The sequence below is a fragment of the Manis pentadactyla genome, chromosome 6 (assembly GCF_030020395.1).
Source record: "Manis pentadactyla isolate mManPen7 chromosome 6, mManPen7.hap1, whole genome shotgun sequence".
In the NCBI taxonomy this organism is placed as follows: domain Eukaryota; kingdom Metazoa; phylum Chordata; class Mammalia; order Pholidota; family Manidae; genus Manis; species Manis pentadactyla.
Window position 1 is genome coordinate 31,677,826 of NC_080024.1, and position 22,873 is coordinate 31,700,698.

A 22,873-nucleotide genomic window follows, 5' to 3' on the forward strand; every position below is an offset into this window, starting at 1 on the left:
AAAAAAATACAATTTGACCTGGATCTGGAAAGACTGATAAGAATTGAGAAGCAAGAATAAATACATTCTTTACATGTACTATGTATATGTATTACATGTTTTCATGTATAATTTTGTGAAAATGTATGTATTTTCATATACAACTTAACCTTTCCAATGATACTATGAGAAAAATACTATTAATCACCCTCATTTACCAAGGAAAAAGTGGAGTTTAGAGTGGCAAAATTACTTTCTCAAGTCCTGAAAACATACACATGCGTTTGTTCATTCATTTGTTCATTCGTTCATTCATTAACTCACTCAATTTATTCCACTCTACAACTATCTGAACAGCTATGTAGTGCTAGACACTGCTGCAGGCACAGGGAATACAGCAGTGAACAAAACAAAGAACCTCTCCTCATGAAGCTTACATTCTCTAATACACAGAATGAACCCAGGATAGGCAAGGAGTAGGGACAGGCGCACAGTAGACAAATGGAGCATTAAGAAAGCATGTGGTATGTACGAAAATAATCAGTATAGTCATTTCATTACTGTTGAGGTTTGAGAAGGTTGAGTTTGAGATAGTTTAGGGGCATCCTTTGAGGCCTCTGAATATTACATATGGCTATACGGTTTGGACTTGATTCAGTATACACTGGAAAGAATGGCATGACTTAGCAATACCTTAGGAATAGTGTAATCTGCATTACTAATAGTAGTATGTTCATTATAATAGCATCTAGCACTTTTTGATATCTTACTACTGCCAGGTACTCTTCTCAACATTTTACATATATAAGCTTGTACAATTAGTACTATTTTTAATTCCAGTGTACCATAAAGAAACTACGGACAAAGAGGTTAAGTTTCCCAAAGCCAGAACCAAGAAATGAACTGACTTTGTCTAGAAGGCAAGCTCTTAGCCACTCTGCCAGCACTCATGACATACAGCTGTTGAAGAGTAAGGAAGTCAAAGGCAGGACCACCAACTCCTTATTAAGTAATCCTGCCTGAGATTTTATGGATTTATATTTGGTAGCTGTGGAAATGCAAAGAGGGAAACAGACACATGAGAAGAAAGGATGAACTGCATTTATTAAATAACTAAATTTCAAAACAACTGAAAGTTAAATCCTGGAAGATTAGGAGGGAACATTCCTATCCACAGAAATAAGGAAGTTGCATGGAGGAGCCAACTTGTAACGGGAAACTGAGTAGTTTTGATCTGTACTAGATGTTATCAGGATTCTAGGGAGGAAATGCAGAAATGAACTGCCTTAGGAAAGACATGAGTTGGAAATATGGAGCCCTTTCAGCTCCTGCTGGTTCAGATATTCCTCTTTTGCAACATGATAGGGTTAAGTGACTTGACTGCCAAGGTCTCTTCTGGCTCTGTGATTCTGTAATTTTGTAATTCTACAAATGAAGAGTATTCTTAAAAAGTTTCAGATGTAATTTCTTGGCCAAGGGAATCCTTTTTTCTTTAAGCACCTGTACATTTATTTCTGAAACATTCTGTAAACTTCCTCTAAAATGTGGTTTCAAAACTTTAACACCCAGAATCAAAGAAACCCTTCCACTTGAAATGGGAGTCTTACTGACAAAATGAGGACTAAAATATTTTAGTTTTTACCTAAACTTAATTCAGGATATTTTCTTAAGGAGTCTCAATTTAGCATCCCCTATCCCAGAAAAATAAAATATATCCCATAAATTGTTCAACCACACAGTGAAAAAGTTACATCCTTCATCATAACTAGCCATTAACCTTTCAACCAGTTGATAGGAAGATGAGAACAAGTTGAGACTAAAAGAAGTTTTATCAATGCAAAGATTTTGCTTCAGCACTTCTAGCAGAGGTAAATATTGGTGTGGTTGGTGACTGTGCAGAAATAACAACCACAGGTTGAAATGAAAACTCTGGTTTTACTCTCCATGACTGAGCCTTTGAGTTGTACTAAAAATGCAGTAACACTTAATTTATAATGAAGTAGAACAAAATAACATGATCATATTCAGGGTGTTATCTCCTGTAAGCTGGTCTCTAGATAGTTGTGGACTCCACTAGAGGGCGATAGAGCGTGCTCAGCAAGCAACCTGGGCTTAAGGACAGTGTCTGGGTCTAGATCACTAGTTCATTCAGTGTGCAAACCAGACTTCAATCAAAAGCACACTAGATTCCCTGAATGCTTCTTATATTACCAAACACTTGTTTTTTCATAAAAGGATTCTCATTTTAGTCATACTGACATTCTGATTTCTCAATAACATATAAATTCAAATGTTCTGTCATAATAATAAAATTAATAAAAAATGTAACTTTTAAACAAATCAAATGTTTTTAAAAAACAGAATGTATTATAGTTCCTCTGATGTTTTAACATTTAAATTTAAAACATTTAACGGTTAAATCAAAATGTACAGGTAAAAAAATAACACTACCATAATAATAGTTTAATATAACAGCTAACATTTGAGTGCTTACTATATACCACACTTTACTTAAAAAATAACATATCCATTTTACCAAAAGGGGAAATTGAGGCCAATAGAAATGAAGAAATGTGCCCAACAGCACATAACTAATAAGGGGTAGAATTGAGCAGAAACTCTACTCTTTGAATACCAGACATCACATATCACCCAGGAGGCCAACCCACCCTCACTGGAGCCCAGGAGATTTTGCCCTTATGATAGTCAAAGTTTAGTCAAAGATAGAGACATTTTCCCATTGTACTTTATGTACATAATATAGTATTACTTTTGTATATTTAATAAAACCATGGCAGCAATCCAATTTACATAGTAGAAATAGTACATGGCCATATTTCTGTAATTATATTGTAATTGTCTTCTACAACAAGTCAAGAAATAATAATGACAATTAACACGGAAAACAATCATTTGGAAAGTTCAATACTCAGAGGTTCTCACACTTGAAACATATTAGTGAATGATAAGCTTTGCAACAGCTTATTCATCATCATCTATCTTTAGACTTCTTAGGAACTTCACATACTGCAATGTAAATTTCCTAAGGGAACAGCATGTAGCTCTTAGGTGTGCCCCTGGAATGACTTCTACACAACAGCCTAATATTCAAGTCCCAAAGAGCGAAGGCTCACCCTATGAACTGAGAATCAACTCATGATGGACTTTGGAAGGAGTTCACAGAGCAAACTACTACTCTGAAGTATAAGATATTTTCCTTGCCCTACAAGATCTAAAAAAAGACAGTGAGTATGAAATTTGAGATCATCACCACTTTAAAAGTTTAAAATAGGATACGAGACTGTGTTAGTGTCCTATTGCTGGTTATCACAAGTTACTACAAACACAGCAGCTTCAAGCACACATTTACCTTACAGTTCTGGAGGTGAGAAGTCTGCAGTGGGTCTCCTTGGGCTAAAATCAAGTTGTCAGCAAGGCTCTGTTCCTCCTGAGGCTCTAGGGGAGAATCCATGCCCTTGCCTTTTCCAGTTTCTGACTGCCTGCATTCTTTCGTTCCATTTTCTAAGCTGCATTAGACAGTCAGCTCTTGCTCACATTGACTCTGTCTATTAACTGACTCTCCTGCCTTCCTCTTTCACTTATAAGGACTCTGGTGAAGACACTGGGCCCAACCAAATAATCCAAAATAATCTCCCCATTTTTAAGGTCTTTAATCCAATTGGCTAAGACCCCTTTGCCATGTAACACACATATTCACAGGTTCTGGGGATTAGCATGTAGATATCTTTCCAGGCCATTATTCTGCCTACTGCACACAGAACAGTATATAATTTGTGAACATTCCGCAATCCATCTTTAAAGTAGTTACCAGAATATAGAACTTATTTTCCTAAGAAACTGCATATAGTGGTTGGACAACTAGTGTAGTTAACAAAGTCCATGTGGAATTAAACTGCACATGTATAATAATCTTGGACCTGGAAAAGGGGAGGCAAGAGAAAGCAACAGATGTAAAATGGCAGGCCTTTACAATAAAGTAGATGCAGGCTGCTGGTGAAGAGAGTTGAACTTAATTATGTATGCATGGCATACTAATTGTGAAATAATTTTGTTATGCTCCATAGTATTATTATCTATCTTTTCTTAGCAATGATGGCAACTGTATAAAACAGATTTATACTTATTTACAATTGATGAATTTTTATAATTAGAAATTCTAGATACCAACACCAAACACATCCTTTGGCACACTGTAGAGGAACAAAATAGAATCTGGTAATTTAAATTCTAGATTCCAGAGTATGACTCTGCCACTCACTATCTGTGTGGTCTTTGGCAAGTCAATGATTTCTGTGACTGTTCTCAGAAATTAAAAATGGGGATAATAAATAGCTTCCGCCTGCGGGGTTGCTCTAAAGTGAAAGAGAATAAATAATTGGGCCACTGTTAGTGTACAATAAAATGTTAAGTAGTTATTGGGTGAACTAAATAAGCAGCCTTGGGCAGCCAGAGAAAAGACATCAGTGTCAAGTGGTAAATTCTTAGATATTTACCCCCAAAGAACTCAAATCATTAGACTGATACATAAAACTGATGAAGAATTTTGAAAATGCCTGTCACAACTGGATAATTATTAAGTTTCAGTACATGCACAAAAATTAGTTTTAAGATACAAAATTCCAAAGCTGCTCCAATAATATTTTGACAAAATATAGGACAGCAATAGTGTGACATGGTATAAACTTGGTCCCCTGTGAAAGGGGCTCTAATGGGAAAGCAAAGTAAAATAAAACTTCCCAAAGAGGCACCATGTTTGGACCATACACTGTGTTGGCCGAAGGAATAATAAAGGTCAGATCAAAGACAAACCACTTCTGGTACCAAAAGTCTAAAAAGTCATTTCTTTAGAAAACTGACTAAACCATATTAGTCCTTTGTCTGATTTTCAGTAGAATACCATTTAACCTCTAATTTCAGTCTTTATAGATGTATACTGTGTGGCATTTCCACATACCAAATAAATGGCCTCAATCTATACTGCTTTCTGATTCTAAGTTTCTGTTTTTTCTGTCTCATCCTTCCCAGCTACGCTATCAAGAAGTTCCTAATTAGCGTCTCTCACCAGTTGTGAGAGTCTTTCTTAGGAATCCTTATTTAACACCCACCCATGCCTCTTTGGGCCTGCTATCTGTATTTTAAATGCAAGAAATTATTAGACAGCCAATTTGAAAATAGGTGAATTGTAATTTTCTCTAAACCTGATATTATCTCAAAGGATCTTGGGTAAATTTGGTATGTCACTAAGCATCCAGAAGCATCACTTATAATTACTTCTTAATCTAAACTGACAAAAAAGTAAAGTAAAAGTAAGTCTGGTAGAACATTTTTCCCTCCCTTCACATGTGGACTATAAGGAAATCTTAAAATTACAGAGAGAATGTCAGAAAAAAAAAATGATGCTTTTTCACATACATTATTTTAAATAAGGAAAAAATGGGAGAAAAATGGGAGAACAAATTTGTCTGACATCAAAAGGGTAAATGCTCACCAGCTCTGCAGAACAACAATCAGGCTTCATGAAGAAGCATGGAAGTTCACTAAGGGAATGGGTAAACCTACACCCAAACAGCACTAATCCTTTGCTAGGACTGTAACAGATTATTACTTTTTCACCTTATTTAGTGGAAGTCCCTTTAAAAGAGAGTACATATAATAAAGCTGCTTCTGTGTCTAGTAAATGTATTTAGCTAAAAAGTACACTGCCAAGATAGTTTAAAAGAATTCTCTAAAAGGAAGAGCCCTGTAGGCAAATGATTTCCCTGGGCTCTGTTCATGTAATCATCCTTCCTGTAATGAGGTCTTAGATGAGGCTGCATGAGTCATTTTCTTCTGACCCTTCTTAAACTTGACACTTTTTGGCTTTTCATTTTAACACCCTGGACATTGGTAAATTTTGAGGCAGGAAGACCTTATTCATTAACAAATGACCCAAATGCCTAGAATATTTCAGAGGAAGAATGTGGCTACAGAAAAGCAGAAAGTGAAACAGAGAAATACAGAAGTGAAAGTACTCCTTTAAAGTTATGAGTGTAATGAATGCATCATTATTTACTGTGAGACCCAACAGCAAATAAGAGGTAGGCACGGAAACCATGTACAGCAGGAATCAACTGTAGGAAGTAAAGCTTTCTTTTTAACTCATTGGTTCAGTATCATTTGAGAATCAAGTTTGGGTAAGATACTGAACTAAAATTATTAATACAAGCAACAAAAAAGAAATAAAAATTTCCCAGGAGCTTACAATGTATTTAGGGAAATAAAATCCTTATGAAATGGCTAATTATAACACAAAGCAAACCAGGCCTGAGTCCCAACAGAAAATAGGGAAAATAAACGGATAGAATGTCTGCAAAGACTCATATACATCTGAACAACCCAAAAAGATCTTAGGGAAAGGAAAAATGTGAAATCTACCTCCATTCAATAAACCATTTATTTATATCCCAGTCCAGTTGGCTAACACACACTCACTCACACACACACACACATACACACACACCCCTACCTGAGACTGCAAAATAATACAGAGAAACATGTTAACAGACATAAATTAGCCTAGTACAAACAGCACTACGGATTCATTGTAGAAGAAACTTTGAAGCAATGATCTCTCAGGAAGAGCTGCAGGTAATGCTGGAGCACATAATAACGATTGATAAGAGATGCCCAGCACAGAGGCAGTAATAAAAAATGTGTCTCAACAGCAATAATCCAGTGTACTGCAACTGAAGAGTTTACTTTTATACCTTTTCCAGTTTAACATTAGACAAAAACTCCCATTAAAACAGGGTATTTGCAATGGGATTATTCCCAAGTAGATGACAAAAAATGTTCAAACTTTCTGGAATATTTAGTGTTTTTTACTTTAGCAATGAAAACAAAGACTACCACAAAAATAGTTGCTTGGCAGCTACTTGAAGAAAAATCTTCACCTTAGTTGTACATAGGACTTTTCTCCCAATGTTATTCTTTACTTTGAAACATGTTTAAATCTCAGGCATTAAATTGAATATTTAGCAAAGGCTGAGAATAAACTCCAGAGCCAGTAAGAACAGTGAGCACTCCAACAGCACAGAGCCTGACACTAATTGACTGAGATGCATCAGGAACTCTTGGGAATGAAGTGTCTGCTAATTAGGCAACCACGAACAGATTCTCAAACCATGACAAAGTTTTTCCAAACATCTGATGAAGAGCTTTGATTTATGGGCTGTCCAGGTGAAACAGGAACAGATGGTATCTTTTAATAATAATTGGCATATGAGTTTGTTAAAGATCTCAATCTCTGAAAAACATGCAGCTCTACAGAGGAAAACAAAGAACATTTCTAGAGTCATCTACCTTATCTTTGTCTTCAACGACATCTGCCAAGAGATCATCTGGATCCAAGATTCCTCCATCTGTGTATTCTAAGTGATGAATCTTCACCCAATAGCCAGGATCCTGGGGTAAAACCACCAACAATTTTCATGACTCAAACTTTTTAAATAGGTAAAATACACTTTAATTTTAAAAGAAATAAATTAGCTCATTAAAAATACATACTAGTAATAATGAAATTTTAAATACCAAAATCAAATGTTATCTTTTCATTTGGATAGATATTTGGCAGTAGTGCCAAAAAAAAATCCTGTTTAATAAAAATCAATAAATCAAATTCATATTCCAAGCGTGCACTGCGCGGGAGCGGGGCGGCCGGGCCTCCAGGTGTCTGCCGGGTGGGGCCCGGTGGGACAGCAAAGGGCAATGGCCACCCCGGCTCGGGTAAGAGGGGCTCCCCCGGCGCCGACGCCCAGATGCGGTCCTTAGGGAGGGTCTTCGGGGTCCGGCTTGGCGAGCCTGGGGTCCTCGGGGCCGGCGTCTGCGGACGGGCGGGGTGGAATCTGGGGGTCTCCTTGGGCTCCGGTGTAGGGTCTGGGCCTGGACGGAGTCGGTGGCCGCAGCCCCGGGGGCTCATCTGTGGCCGAAACCCCCGCGCAAAGCCGAGCGTGCACCACGCCGAACGAGATGCTGGCCGGGCCTGGCCCGGGGGCGCCTGGGCGTGGCGGGGGAGGACCAGGGGAAGGACAAATTGGCCTGGGGCTGGTGATGGGCGTACAGTTCAACTACTTTTACATCATAGTTACAAATGCAGAACAATGTTTTCAAAGATTTCCGATTCTTAGTGGTTGAAATAATGTTTGGCAGGGGCTTAAATGTCAGAATTCAGCTTCTAACATGTTAAAGTTTGTGTTGGGTATAAGGAAGACATGTTGGAAGAGTACACATTATTTGATTAGTGTTTTGTTGAAGTCCAGGGTTAGAGGGAGTGGCCATTATTTTTATGTTTTATGTTTTATAAACTTTAATGTTGAGCGTTTTTGCTGATTACTGAACAAACGAGATCATCCATTTAAAAATACCGTTAACCTCAAACCATAATTCCCAGGATTATATATGCAAAAGGTATGCTACACCTTTGTAGAGAAATTTTAAGTAAACAGGAGATATCCTGTGCCCAGAGGTGGGAAGGCTAAATTTAGTAAATATGATACTTTTCTCCCAAGCTAATATATAAATTGACTGCAGTGTCATCAAAATGGCAGTAAGATTTTTGTGAATTTAGATAAACAGGTTCTGAAGTTCATTTGGAAAAATAAAGGTAAAAAATGTGATTCTGTAAAAAGAACAAAGAACGGGTAATTGCCCTGGCAGATAATAAAGCTTACTATAGATCTACAGAATTAATACAGCTACAGTGCTCTTTTGTGTAAGGACAGATATACAGAGCAGTGGAAACAAAGGGCCCAGAAACAAATTGCCCAAAATCCATGTCCTTTCTGGAACTGCAGATTTTGACCTTATTTAAAAGTAGAGTTGTAGTAATTCGTTAAGATGAGATCATACTGGAGTATGGTAGGCTCTTAATCCAATATGACTGTTATCCTTATAAGAAGAGAAGAGACACAGACACCCAGACGCACAAAGGGAAAATGCCATGTGACGGCGGAGGCAGAGATTGGAGTTACGCTGCTTGCAGCTGAGAAACATCAAGGATCAGCAGCCACCACCAGAAGCTAAGGAAAGGCATGGAACGCATTCTTGCCTAGAGGCTTCAGAGAGAGCATGGCCCCGCTGACACCTTGACTTCAGACTTCCAGCCACCCTATGAGAGAATAAGTTTTTATTATTTCACCACCCAATTTGTAGTACCTTGTTACAGTAGCCCTAGGAAATTAGTACAGAGACCTTCAGAAGCAGTGTTGGGACTACTGCCTTTTCAGTTGGGAAAAACACGTTATGGTAGGTCATTACTGTATACCATAAAAATGTTGCACTCTAGAAATTAAAAGTCTAAACATGAAAAGCAAAACTTCACCTTTTGAAAGAAAACAATATCTTTGTGACCTGAATGTAGGAAAAAACTGCTTAAAAAAGCAAATGACTAAGACTGATGCATTTGCATTAAAATTTAAAATACAAGCATAAATAAAAGATAAGACACATAGTAGGAAGAAGTATTTGTAACCTAAAGTGTCAACAGTTAATTGACATACAAATTATATAAAGAAGTTACAGAACTGAAAGGACAGAGACCCAATAAAAATACAGGTAAAAGGATGTGAACAGCCAGTTCACAGAACTGAAAACAAATCGTCACTGAATAAAATAATAGATTAAGTATTGTGACATATTCAAACAATAGAACACTGTACAAAATCAGATCAGTTATATCTACATGGACAGATCTCAGAATGTTGAATGACAAATGCAAGTTACAGTATAATAAAGCACTTGTGCATAAAAGAGAAAGCAACACTTTACAAATGTACGTGTATTAGAAAATTAAAAACATGAAAAGTTAATATTCATCATAATGTTTGCCTCTCGGAAAGGAGGAGAATAGGACTAAGTATAAGAACTATCGAAGAAGGTACCGAGGAGACTTGGGTTTCATCTGTCATATTCTATTGCATGAAAAGAAAATAAAGAAAAAAATGTTAATATTTGTTAAATAAGTGGTGAATAAGAGTGTTCTCTGTAATTGGGTCTTTTAACCTTTAGAAAATTAAGTAAATGAAGGTTTTTTGATCATTTTTGGAAAACATTTAAAGTGAATTTAATCTTAATTTAAAAGAATAAGTATATTTAACAAATAAAAAAATGCATTTATTTCTGCTAAAAAAAAAAAAAATTCATATTCCATCAATTTTCCTGGAAGATAAATTGCAATGCAAAGCTAAATTGCCCAAGCTATTTGAAAAGTTTATTCAAGGAGTTTTTTTTTATAACCTACAGCTTAGGTAAACCCAAAAATAGTCTGGAAAAGAAAGATCTTCTTGAGGGACTTTCTGAAACTGGACTAGACGTTAAAACTGAGATTCCAAAGCTTAATGAAAAAAATAAAAAGGCAGAAATCTGTGAAGACAATACTATCCCTTTGGAATATATGAATGGAATGGGGTGAGAACCAACCACTTCATGTTTTTAAACCTCCATGCTCTGTCTGGGATCTCAGCTCTAAGACTTGCAATGAAATCTGGAGGAAGAGCTCCAGAATTAATTTCCATTTACCTAAGCATGACAATTAGAACTGTATTCAGAGCTGACTAAGGGTTTCAATTGGGAAAGTGACTTAAGAGATTTCTACCGTTTAGTGGCCGCAAGAGGCCGAGCCCACGTGGGGGAACACCGTGAGGGAGGACCTACTGGAAGTAAAGAAGGCTGAAGCTGGCTGGATCATGGCCTGGCTCTACAGCAACTGCTAAGTATGAAGGAAATACATATTGCCCCTCGGGGAGGAGCCAGTCAGTGGGAAGTTGGGAGCAGAATGGAGCTAACTAGAGTTCAAACCCTGAGCAGAGCCCATTGGTTTCCAGGAGACTGGGGTCTAGAACAGAAGCCAGAGAATGAAGCCTTCATGCTTGACAAGCACAGGATTCATGATGAGGGCCCTGGATGTAAACCCAGGGGTTTCCACTTTCCCTGAAGGCTTTGGGGAAGCGACAGGGAAGAGAGTTTCAAAAGGGACAATGGGTTGTTAAAACACATGAGCCTATTCCCTAGAGCAGGGAAAATTCAATAAATGTTGGAGCTGTATGGAAACCAAGGTGTTCGCAATCCCACTATACACATGCACATCCCATATAACCTTACATGTGTACATAATTTATATGGTACTGCTAAGATACGACCGTTACCATGCTCTATGGGGCAAGCAGGGTCCAAGCCTCCTTCTCTCAGCTGATGCCTTATCCTCACCCTTGGGGAGATAATAGTAATGTGGTTCCCCTAGATACATAAATCATCTTTTGTTTAATCCATATCATTGGTTCTCAAGTTTTGATATGAAGGGCAAGATAAAAATTCAAGTGGATGGTAGAGTTTGTGTTGGGTAAAAGAGTCCCCCCCATCAGTGGTCTGCTCCAATGCACGGGTCAGAATGCTATGGAACCCTGTCCCACTTACATCATAATGGCCCTACTGGTGTACTTAAGCACCGGCCAGGCCAGTGACTGAGAGAGTGAGTGAGGAGAGAGGAGAGAGGAGAGAGGAGAGAGTGGATATAGTAACTTGATCTTGGCAGTCCTAACTTAAACCTGCGGCAGCAGAGTAGACATGCAGGAAGGTAAATATGAAGAATTCTCTTAAATCTTGTACCCACATGTCCTCCAATTATATAATTTCTCATGAGGAAAAAGGAGCTAATAACTAATTTTAGTCACAAGTTCTGATATTCTGTATACATCTTTAGAAATACCACATACAAGATACCCAATATCAGAGACATCTACTACACACAATTTTCATCATTGTTGTTTCCTTATGTTTTGGAGCAAGTGAAGTTTCAAATGCTTAATTTCATGGGGGGGGTTTCAATGCCTAACATGATTGTCCTCTCAACATGTCTTTTGTGAATGGATACAGATATCAGAAAATGCCACATCTGTTTTTTTGTATTCATTCCTCAGAATTCGAGAACACCCCAGAGGATTCTCCTCAGCCCAAGGCACGCGTGGTGGTCCCAGGCCACAGGGAGACACCAGGACAGCTTCATGCCACTGCTGAGGATGGTAAGGGAGATCAGATCACAGAGGCTGGGCAGGATGAAGAGCTGAGCTGCTCAGACCAATCCCTACGTATTTCACTTTCCCTTCAAAAAACAGGAAAGGGCTTCAGGGCAGAGGAACTAAGACTGAAGCCTCTGCAGAGGGACAAACTGGGGTGTGCTTTCAAGGATAGGACAGTTCCCCATATGAACACGCGGACAGCTGTGAGATAGTGGGCTGTGCTGCTAACAGTGTGGGAATTCAAGTACAACCTCTTCCCTCAGATCAGCATAAACTCACTCACACACACACACACATACTCACACACATACACACCCTATACTCCTTCATACCAGATACAGCCCCATTATTCCTTCCTTTCACTTTTTTCTCTCATATACACATGCCTTCATTCCAGATGCGTCCTTCCCATTCTCTACGAGCGTTACCCAGATACACACTCCCACCTTCCCCCTCAGGTAATCATTCTCAGACTCAGCTGTCTACACACAAACCCATAAATAATGTACACCCTTGCACACAGGTAGCTTGTTTTACCTCCCTCGTTACAGCTAGCTAGGAATCTCTGTTCCATTTACCAAGACACACTTTGTGAAAATCCAGTCACTCCTGATCTATAGTGGCACAACCAATACTGCCACACATTTAAACTTTTCAAAGGAAAACCCTATTATGTTACCCACGTAAATGGAGGCTACCTGGAATCACTGAAGACATTACATAGCAGACTCTTATTGCTTTATTAATGGATGGATAAATACACAAACACCAAGCACAGACCACATCTATCATTTTAATTTAATTTTTCCACAAAAGCAGCTCTACAGCATGGACACAGGACAGTGGCCCTAACCCAAGGCCAGAAAACAACAACGGAAGCTGCTGCTGCTGCTTCAGAGTGCCTCTCCTGCGTCCCTTGTGAGGACAAGCTTGCTGGCACTCGTAAGAAGGGACTATTGAATGGGATGCAAAGGACAGTGGGGATCCAGGCAGGGCCCACAGATGAGCTCAGTGATTCTGCTCATCAGTCAGCACAAGGCTGCCCAGTACAGAAAGAAACTCAAAATGCTTCTCCATCTTCATTAATACAATCCACAGCGGAAGTAGTAAATTCCAACGGAAAATACTTAGGATTGGCGCGAGCCCAAGGAGACAAGTGGAGGGCAGAGGGTTATTTGAGGAAATGGTGGAACAGAAACATGGAGGAACATGTCAGTATGAGCTGGGCAAGGACAGGTTATATTACCAGGAAGGTGTGACCGCACCAATAGCCTAAAACACGCCCAACGTAGTGGGATCCTCGGGTCCTGACCTGAGTATACACATACCTTGACCGAGACCCCAGCACAACGGTATCTTTTCATCGCCGATGTTCTCAAGTTCAACCCTACACAGACCCATCTGCACCCGCGATCCTCATCATTCACTTCCTTGTCATCTTCCACATGCACCCAAGTTCTCTACTCTGTTTCAGTCCCGACCATACAAAAGCGCTGCATTAGTTGTCCCTGTGTTTTAATGTTATGTGAATACGAGTGCACAATACATGCATCGCGTCTACTTCTTTTCACTCTCTGTACTTGTGTTTGTAATCATCTGTGTTATATGTGACTGTAGTTCCTTCATTCTTGGCACATAAATAGGGACTTTATTGATTATACTTTTACAAGCATTTGGGTTACTTTCTGTCTGGGGCTACTCTAAAAGGTGATATTCTGAACATTCCATTCTTCAGGGGCTCCCTCTTTCCCTGAAGGCTCTGGGGAGCCTTACATGTGTACATGAATTATATGGTACTGCTAAGATAGGACACTTCACCATGTTCTATGAGGCAGTCAGGGGTCTAAGCCTGTTTCTCTCAGCTGATGTCTCATCTTCACGCTTGAGGAGATACAGTAATGTGGTTCCCCTAGATACATAAATTGTATTTGTTTAATCCATATCATTGGTTCTCAAGTTTGATATGAAGTGCAAGATAAAAATTCAAGTGGATGGCAGGGTTTGTGTTGGGTAAAAGTGTCCCGTCCCCCCCCCCCCCATAGCAAGTAGTCTGCTATGATGCACGGGTCAGAATGCTACGGAACCCTGTCTCACTTACATCATAATGGCCCTACTGGTGTACTTAAGCACCGGCCAGGCCAGTGACTGACTGAGTGAGTGAGGAGAGAGGAGAGAGGAGAGAGGAGAGTGGATATAGTGACTTGATCCTTGGTGGTCCTAACTTGAACCAGAGGGAGCAGAGTAGACATGCAGGAAGGTAAACATGCAGAATTCTTTTAAATCTTGTGCACCCATGTCCTCTAATTCTATAATTTCCCATAAGGAAAAAGGAGCTAATAACTAATTTAAGTCACCAGTTTTGATATATTGTGTATACATCTTTAGAAATATCACATACAAGATACCCAATATCACTGACATCTACTACACACAATTTTCATAATGGCTGTTTCCTTATATTTTGGAGCAAGTGAAGTTTCAAATGCTTAATTTCATGGGAGGGAGGGGTTTCATTGCCTACAAATTGTCCACGGATATGTCTTTTTTGAATGGATATAGATTCCAGAAAATGCCACATCTGTTTTTTTGTATTCATTTCTCAGAATTCGAGAACACCCCAGAGGATTCTCCTCAGCCTGAAGCATGTGTGGTGGTCCCAGGCCTCAGTGAGACACCAGGAGAAGAGTCCTCGGCCTCTGATCACAAAGGTTGGGCAGGATGAATAGCTGAGCTGCTCAGCCCAACCCCTACTTATTTCACTTTCCCTTCAAAAACAGGAAAGGGCTTCAGGGAAGACGAACTAAGACTGAAGCCTCTGCAGAGGGACAAATTGGGGGTGTGCTTTCATGGATAGGACAGTTCCCCATGTGAACACTGGAACTGAGTGAGGTAGTGGGCTGTGCTGATAATAATGTGGGAATTCAATTACATCGCACCATACACACATGTACACCGGCATTCACCACCCCCTTACCAATGTCAGAAACTCTCACCGGGTATGTCCCAGAACATACACAGACCTCCACACCCTCAATCCCACATAATGACACCACACACATACCTCAGATAAAATGTAGGTCTCATGGCATTCTGTGATTTCACATAGGTATGTACTTCCAGGCCATGTGCCCACACAGGAATAGTCAAGTGACCATCTCAACTCCTACAGACTTCACAAACTTATTCTACTTTTCTCATGTCTGAAATTTCCTTTCCCAGGAATCCCTCAGTTGTGTCCGGATAGTGCTAGGATTGGGCCTCTTGACGTGACTCAACCCCAGGTGTTGGAGGAAAGGGAAGCTTCCTCCCTCTCCACCCAAGACTCCTTTCCACCACACCTGGGAACGTCACGCGTCGACAACCTTCACTACAGGCCTGACCAGAAGAAAAGAGGTGTGGCTGACTCATGGGATGGGGAGGAAGTCCTGGAGCCCGCGTCGAAGCGGGCCAGAGGAGAACAATCTGCTTTGCCACAAGGGGCCCCAAAAACATCCAGCCCCTTGTGCGCAGAGAAAGGCCCACCTCACAGTGAGTCCAGCCTGGACAGCAGAGCCCTACAGGGGACGGAGAAGGTTGGTAGTATGGGGGAGCCCCCCGCCCAGGAGGAGGGCACCAGGGCCAAAACGCCTGAGGGGCTGGTGGGCCGGACAGCGGCTTCAGCTCACAGTTTTTCCGTCCTGTCTTTTCTTGTCTGAAGAGGAAGAACGAGAAAGAAGAGGACGAGGTGGAAGTCCTGGAGCCCGCGTCGAAGCGGGCCAGAGGAGAACAATCTGCTTTGCCACAAGGGGCCCCAAAAACATCCAGCCCCTTGTGTGCACAGGGACGCCCACCTGTCCTCGAGTCCAGGCTGGAGCACAGAGCCCTGCAGGGGACGGAGCAGGTTGGTAGTGTGGGGGAGCCCCCTGCCCGGGAGGAGGGCTCCAGGGCCGAGACGCCTGAGGGGCTGGTGGGCCGGACAGCGGCGTCAGCTCCCAGGTTTTCCATCCTGTCTATTCTTGTCTGAAGAGGCAGAATGAGGAAGAACGGGACGAGGAGGAGGAGGAGGAGGAGCCGCCGTATGTGGAGGAGGTGCAGCGGCATGTGGAGGACGAGTTGGAGTCGGAGGAGTGGGAGTCGGATGAGGATTCAGAGGAGGAGTCGGATTCGGATTCTGAGTCGGAGTCCTCGGAGGAGGAGTTGGAGGAGGCTTGGGAGTCGGATTCGGAGTCGGATTCGGAGTCGGAGACATCGGAGGAGGAGTTGGAGGAGGATTGGGAGTCGGATTCGGAGTCGGATTTGGAGTCGGAGACATCGGAGTCGGAGTTGGAGGAGGAGTTGGACGTGGAGGCGTTTTTCGAGGAGGCGGTTATATGGAGGAGGAGGTGGAGAAGGGGGTAGAGGCAGAGGAGGATCAACAAGAGACCAAAAACACTGGCAGGAAGACATCCTCCTATGAGTACACAGACTCTTTGTGGCCCTAGAAAAGCGGAAGTGGAGGACATTAGGGATGGTGGCCTGAGAGGTGAGAGAGAGGCTTCCTCCAAAAACCGCATATCATACAAAAATATCATGGATACATAATACTGAGAGAGCAACAGGAAAGAGGGCGGCGCCAGACTGTACACACCTGGAGAGAAGAGCAGACCTCATGGAACAGGGTAACGTACCAGAGCCATGGCCCAGCGGGACCCAAGTCCTCCCCCCACCCCAACTCACCATCGGGAGGAAGAGAAACGGAGCAGGGAGGGAGTGGAGGCCTGGGACTGCTGAACACCTAACTCTGGAGATCTGCTCTGGGAGCACAAACCTACATTTCATGGTGCTTTCCTGATACTCTCGTGATTAGGGGATCAGAAAGCTAAGACAGGCAGACTTCTTGAAGGGACTGAGATTCCAGCCACGTGGGGAAAGCAGGGATCCACATCCAGCTGCTCTGGGACAAAAGAAAGGCAGGCTGTCTGAGAGACGGCCTAACAAGGAAGCCCTTAGCAAGAGGGCTGCTAAAGGGGCAAGGATTACACAAAGATTACTGCTCAGGAGAAAGGATGGGTAGACAAAATTGTCTGGGTGCTCTCAGCCCAGCAGGTTGGGAGCTTTCGCGATCTTCAGGTGCTCCAGCTCCCTAGCTGCCTACACAGCTCCAAGGATGCCCTCCATGATATGCAGCCTACTGCGCGTTTCTCCCGGCCAGACCCACCTGGTTTGCAAACCGGCAAACCCTACCCTGGTGTTAGGCCAGCCAGAGGGAAGATGTGTCTACAGCAACTACAAATGCAAAGCATAGAGGCTTATACCTGCGTATACCGCCTACTGTTTCAGGCAGTGGGGACAGGCATAGTGGCCGGAAGCAGGAAACAGCTCTTTCCTTACCCAGGCACCAGTACCACTCCCCTGCAATCCTCGACATTGCTTCAGGGCTGAGCAGCTCGAGAGAGTAGACCTTCTGGACACTAGAGGGCACCATATGCAAATATGAAATGCCAAAGGAACCTGGTTCAGTAAAATTATGAATGCAACTCCTGAGAAAGACTTAAAGGACATTGACCTTATGAATCTTCCTGAAAGAGAGTTCAAAATAAAAATCATTAACATGCTCATGGAGGTACTGAAAGATATTCAAGAACTCAGGAATGAATTCCAGTCGGAGATCCAATAGTTGAAGAGCACAATGGAGGGTATTAAAAGCAGATTAGATACTGTCAAGGAGACGATAAGTGGAATAGAAATTGGAGAACAGGAATACCAAGAAGCTGAGGCATGGAGAGACAAAAGAATCTCTAAGAATGATAGAATATTTAGAGAACTGTGTGACCAATCCAAATGGAACAATATTCACACTGCAGTGGTACCAGAAGAAGACAGAAAGAGAGAAAGGGAGAGAAAGTGTTCTTGAGGAGGTAATTGCTCAAGGAATTGTCCTGCAAACTTTGGAAACACTGGACACACTTATGCAAATAGTTTGGGACCTTCCATTACTGCCTCTTGTGTCCTCTATGTTTTCACTTCCACGTGGTGCTTTGACTCAAGGCCATAAAGATTCCAGGTTCATTAATGATGAAGCAACTGTGGCTCAAGGAATTGTTGGCTTTTGATACATAATCCTTGGCTAAAGTAGTGCAATATAAGCACACCAACAAATCGAAGAAAAGTTTTACATTTCATCTCATAATGAAAGTTTTTATAATATTTAAAGGAGAATATAACTTATTATATTATATATATATAATAAAGGAGATATAAATATAAAGGAGAATATAACTTATTCTCCTTTTCATGTAGGAAAAATATTTGAGCATCAGGCATACACACTCATATATGCGGTTTTACACCTGCTAGTTCATAGATCAACTAAGTATGTTAATCACCCCATGTCATTTTTCATTCAGCTTTGTGAAGCAACCATAATCAGCAGTTTTCTTTACATAAAAGACTCAAGGATTCATTTTTTTATCCTGGGATTAACCTAAATTTATTTGAGGAAAAAAGGTTCAGAAATTTTTAGATACAGCTGTTTTTCAAATAAAGGACAAATTTTAATTATGTTCAAAATCTACTGCTTACATCATCACAGCACACTAATTCTTCACAATATGGGAATTCCCTTTTCCTACGGATTGAAGAGTGAGTTAAAAACATAAAAGTATAAGTTGCATATAAATATGCAGGATTAAATACACTATCATCGAAAAACCAAAGATCAGGAAAATCAAATATTAAGGTCTGAAATTAATAAAAACTACACATATATTTGATACTATTTCTAAAGATTTCCACTATGAAAGACTTCTAAAATATTAAACCATTACTAATGTAATAACACTGAAATACAATGTTTTCAAAATAATTTTTAAGAAAAGAGATGAGTTTTTCAAAATCCTGTTTTCCATTCACTGTTTTCAATGAAATCTTATAGTCTAAAGGCCTGGATTGCCAAGGTATTAATAGCCTGTGTAGTCCAAAGGAATTGAAACCCTGCAGCCAAAGAATGGAAGCAGTCATGTCTCTAAAGAGAAAGAGAAGCTATAATTTTGAAATAATTTACTCATTGTAAAACCCTGAAAGTGTTGTGCTAACATGAATTTCAATAAGAATTTGAGAATGCAAATTCATACACCTCAAGCTTTACTTAAAGCAGCCAATTATATCCAAACTTTCTTGTTTCTATGATGCTGGCACCTTTGCACAGTAACTACAAAGAATACCTTTGACACATACTGTCAACCACTGTGTGTACCTTTTTGTATATGAATGAATAAAAAAGGTAACATTCTACAGGTAACCGCATGGCCTCTAGGTCTTTATTCAAACACAGTTTATGCTCCATCATTGAAGAAATTAAGACACAGAAAATACAAGCTTATTCACCTAAGAGGTATTGGTAGCAGAGTTTATAAAAATAAGTTAACTCTAAGATAAACATAAAGACCTCATCAACTTTATTCCTGCTCACTGTTTATAAAACTTTTCAGTATAGCAGTAACGGTGAAGGATTATCTGTCTCTGATTTTCAAAAGATTTGGGACAACTACCACCCACTACTGTTAGCTTGGTTTCTCTAAGCACACAGTCATTCCTGTAGAATGCTATAGATGGAACCCAGATGTAGCTGAAAGGAACACAGAAAGCACAGGAAAGGAAAAAGCTAAAACGCTAAGCTCAACACCTCCTGCTTAGACCACCCTGCCTGTGAATCGAAAGTTGATTCTCTGCCCTTATTGCCAGTATCAAACATCATCACAACTCTATTCAATTATCTACCAATGTTTTTGCTTAGTCTCCCCTAATTAGAAAACAGACACCATGGTACAGAAACCTCACTTATCTTCTTCAGTCCATATCCACAGCTAAAACCAGTGGCATCCATTGTTAATCTGTCATATGAATAAAGACAAGCAGAAAACAGGAAGGAAGAACAAAGAAAAACAGAAAGACCTCATGTTATAACACAGAAAGCCATTTACTTACACCAAAACAAAGGGTTTAATCATATCTTTGATAAAGCCAAGGGCAGCACAAGAGAAGTAGGAACATTCTGGAATGCACATTACTGATGGTCATTTATGTCACACGTATGTGTTCGCTTCTTGCGACATCTATGGACAAAAAAGGGAAAAGCCCCTTTGCTGGAAAAGTAAAGCTTACATTTCCGTGAAGAGAGAAGGCAGACAGAAATTAACAAACATAATAAAAATGTAAGTTAAATGGTATGTTAGAAAGTGTTAAGTGATTTGGCAGAGAAAATAAGAGTAGGGAGAAGACAATGAGAGGATGAAGATCTTCTCTTTTTAAATAAAGGGTCAGGTGAGGTCCCAATGAGACAGTAACACTTGAACATAGATTTGGGGAGGCAAGACAGTAGCAGTCTGGAGAATGGAAGGCAGTCTCCTAAAAAATGGCTGTGCCCTTGTGCAAGTCCATTAGCGGCCATTTGTAAAAGAAGGCAAAGCTCAGAAAAGAGACTCTTCAAGGAGTCCCTTGTGTGTGAGGATAGCAGTGGGAAAAGTCAGTCACTTCTCAGGCAGAAGTTGGAAAAATACGAAATGGTGGCAGCTGCCTGCCCAGCCTCTCCAGCACAATATAGTGCCCATACCAAGTAAAATGTTCACTCCACAACATTAACTAACATTCCGCTGGTTTCACATCATCATTAAACATGCTTAAAAGCACCTTTCCTTTTAAATGAAAGCATTTCCAGAAAGGTAGAAGAGGGACCTATACATTATTTGCATCTTATGTTCCCTTCCAAGCTGCTGAGGTAATCCAGGTGTAACTGGGCATGGACGACATAAGGATGGGGATCAGCTCAACCCCTCAGAATGAAACTGTTCAGTGGGAAAAGGGTGAGTCTTAAAGTCAGGAAGACTAAGTTGAAATCCAAACTCCACAACTCAAACAGACTGGGAACAATGCCCTTGACCCTCAACTCAGTTGTGAGAAATTCATTACATATTCACATACATGCATCTACATAGGCAAACACGTGTATTTTTTTCTTGACACCATAACTCTTCAATTCTACAAAGGCAGAGCCTTTTCAAACATACATAATACTGAAATCCCAGCACCTGGCATAGCGTTCTCCTTACAACAGATGTACCATAAACGGGGCCCATTATCACCACTGCCATACATAATTCTCCAAAACTAAATGCTGAGGACAGTTTAGAAGTGACAGACCTCCTGGGCATGAGAAAGAAGAAAGTCACCAGGAAGCGAGCAAAAGGTCTAGAAAGAGAAGGATGAGAATGCACGACCAGCTTTTCATGTTAAAATTTGGACCAAGAAGAAACAGCCTTCCCCAGCTTTTCCCTCTGCTTACACGTTCAGCACGTGCGCTGTAGACCAACACAATCCATGACCTGCTTTTCATCTGCAACAAGTACAGAAATTGGGAGCGAGCATGTACAATTTTTTATAGTAATTTCTTATTGCTGCAATATCCAAGCACATGATTTTGTACTTTATAAAAGTATCCATTTTCTACAGGTAGACAAACAGAACGATCTGGTCTTCCCCCACACAGAGTGTGAGAAGTCCTGGGGACACTGGTCATCGGCCCGACACCTAGCACCTTAGCTAAGACATATAATTAGCTGACACAGTTTGCTGACATTGGAAAAGTAAGCCTCCACAGACAGGGAAAACTTCCACTTATGTATTACTCATAGGAAAATGTACACCAAATATGAAAAACAATTAGCTACAACTTTTATAAGCTTTTAATCTGACTTCCTTTACTCTCAACAACTTACCCACATCATGAGAGCAATGAGTATGTAGATAACAAGGCTGAAAACTGTAGTTGTGTCTAAAGCATGGTTTCAGTACACCATTAGGCTGTTTAGTTAGAAGCACAGCGGAAGAACAAGCCTCAAGCAGAGATGCCAGTTGTATAGCAGGCAAACCACCACCACCACACCACGAAGGACACAAAGTTCACCTTATAACAAAAGAAGACAAAAACTTTAGAAAAATTGCCAAAATGTTGAAGAAAACTTTTCTTCGAGTTATATCACAATATGAGTTACACACATTTATAACACTTACATATATATATTTACTTATACATATTAATACAAAAGCTGAGATGACTTATCTGATCTTTACTTTGTACAAGAAAAACTCGATCCTTATTTTAACTTTAAAAGATATAAAAATATTTTAATTGAAAAAAGCTTGACACATACCCATCGTTCTAGTCATTAATACCACCCACTCTTTCTTCCCTAGAAATCATCCCCAAACAAGGAAATCTAAAAACAAACATAAACTCCACCTTCATAAAACCAGTAGATGCTTGCAATGCAAATAACAATATTTTTAAGAAAAAGGAATGGACGGATCAAGATGTAAAGACTTCTCAGGGAGAAAGGCCAAATCCAAGTGCCTCTGGATGGAGACTGTCAGCATAAAACACAAACCAATCCTATTAGGACACAGCGTGGAGACAGCAGAGTCCATGATAATTAGAAGAAGATGGGGCTGAAAATGGTGAATAAAAATTGTTTGAAAATATATTTAAGGGACGATGAAATCCAAGTTGCCCACCACCAAGTCTCCTGTCCAGGAACAAGAGACACAATCTCTGGAGAAACTGAACCTTACTAGGGTTCACATTTTAAGACATCAGGCACAGAGAAGGTCTGAAGATAAAAGGCTACAGGCTGCAGAATTAATGCTATGCTACCCCACCGAGCCTCAGAAAACCGGCAGCCAGCCTGACAACTAACCTTCCTCTCCAGCTACTGCTTGTAAGCAATTAGGAGAGTGTGTGTCATCAAAATGAGGGACCCAGGAAACAGAGGACCCAACACCCCAAAACAGTGACAACAATTAGTATGCTA

The 22,873-nt window shown here is 40.6% G+C and overlaps 1 protein-coding gene across 6 annotated transcripts in view; it reads right to left on the reverse strand.

The window, feature by feature from the left end:
- The window catches only part of PARD3B (par-3 family cell polarity regulator beta), a 985,497-nt gene that overhangs the window by 811,585 nt on the left and 151,039 nt on the right, over positions 1–22,873 (reverse strand). For 5 of the 6 annotated variants that reach the window (XM_036928150.2, XM_057503667.1, XM_036928149.2 and 2 more), the window contains one exon: positions 7,342–7,443. The exons of the other annotated variant lie outside the window; for it this stretch is intronic. In XM_036928150.2, coding sequence (XP_036784045.2) covers positions 7,342–7,443 — 102 coding nt within the window. The remainder of the gene's footprint in view (positions 1–7,341; positions 7,444–22,873) is intronic. 6 annotated transcript variants of the gene reach the window in all.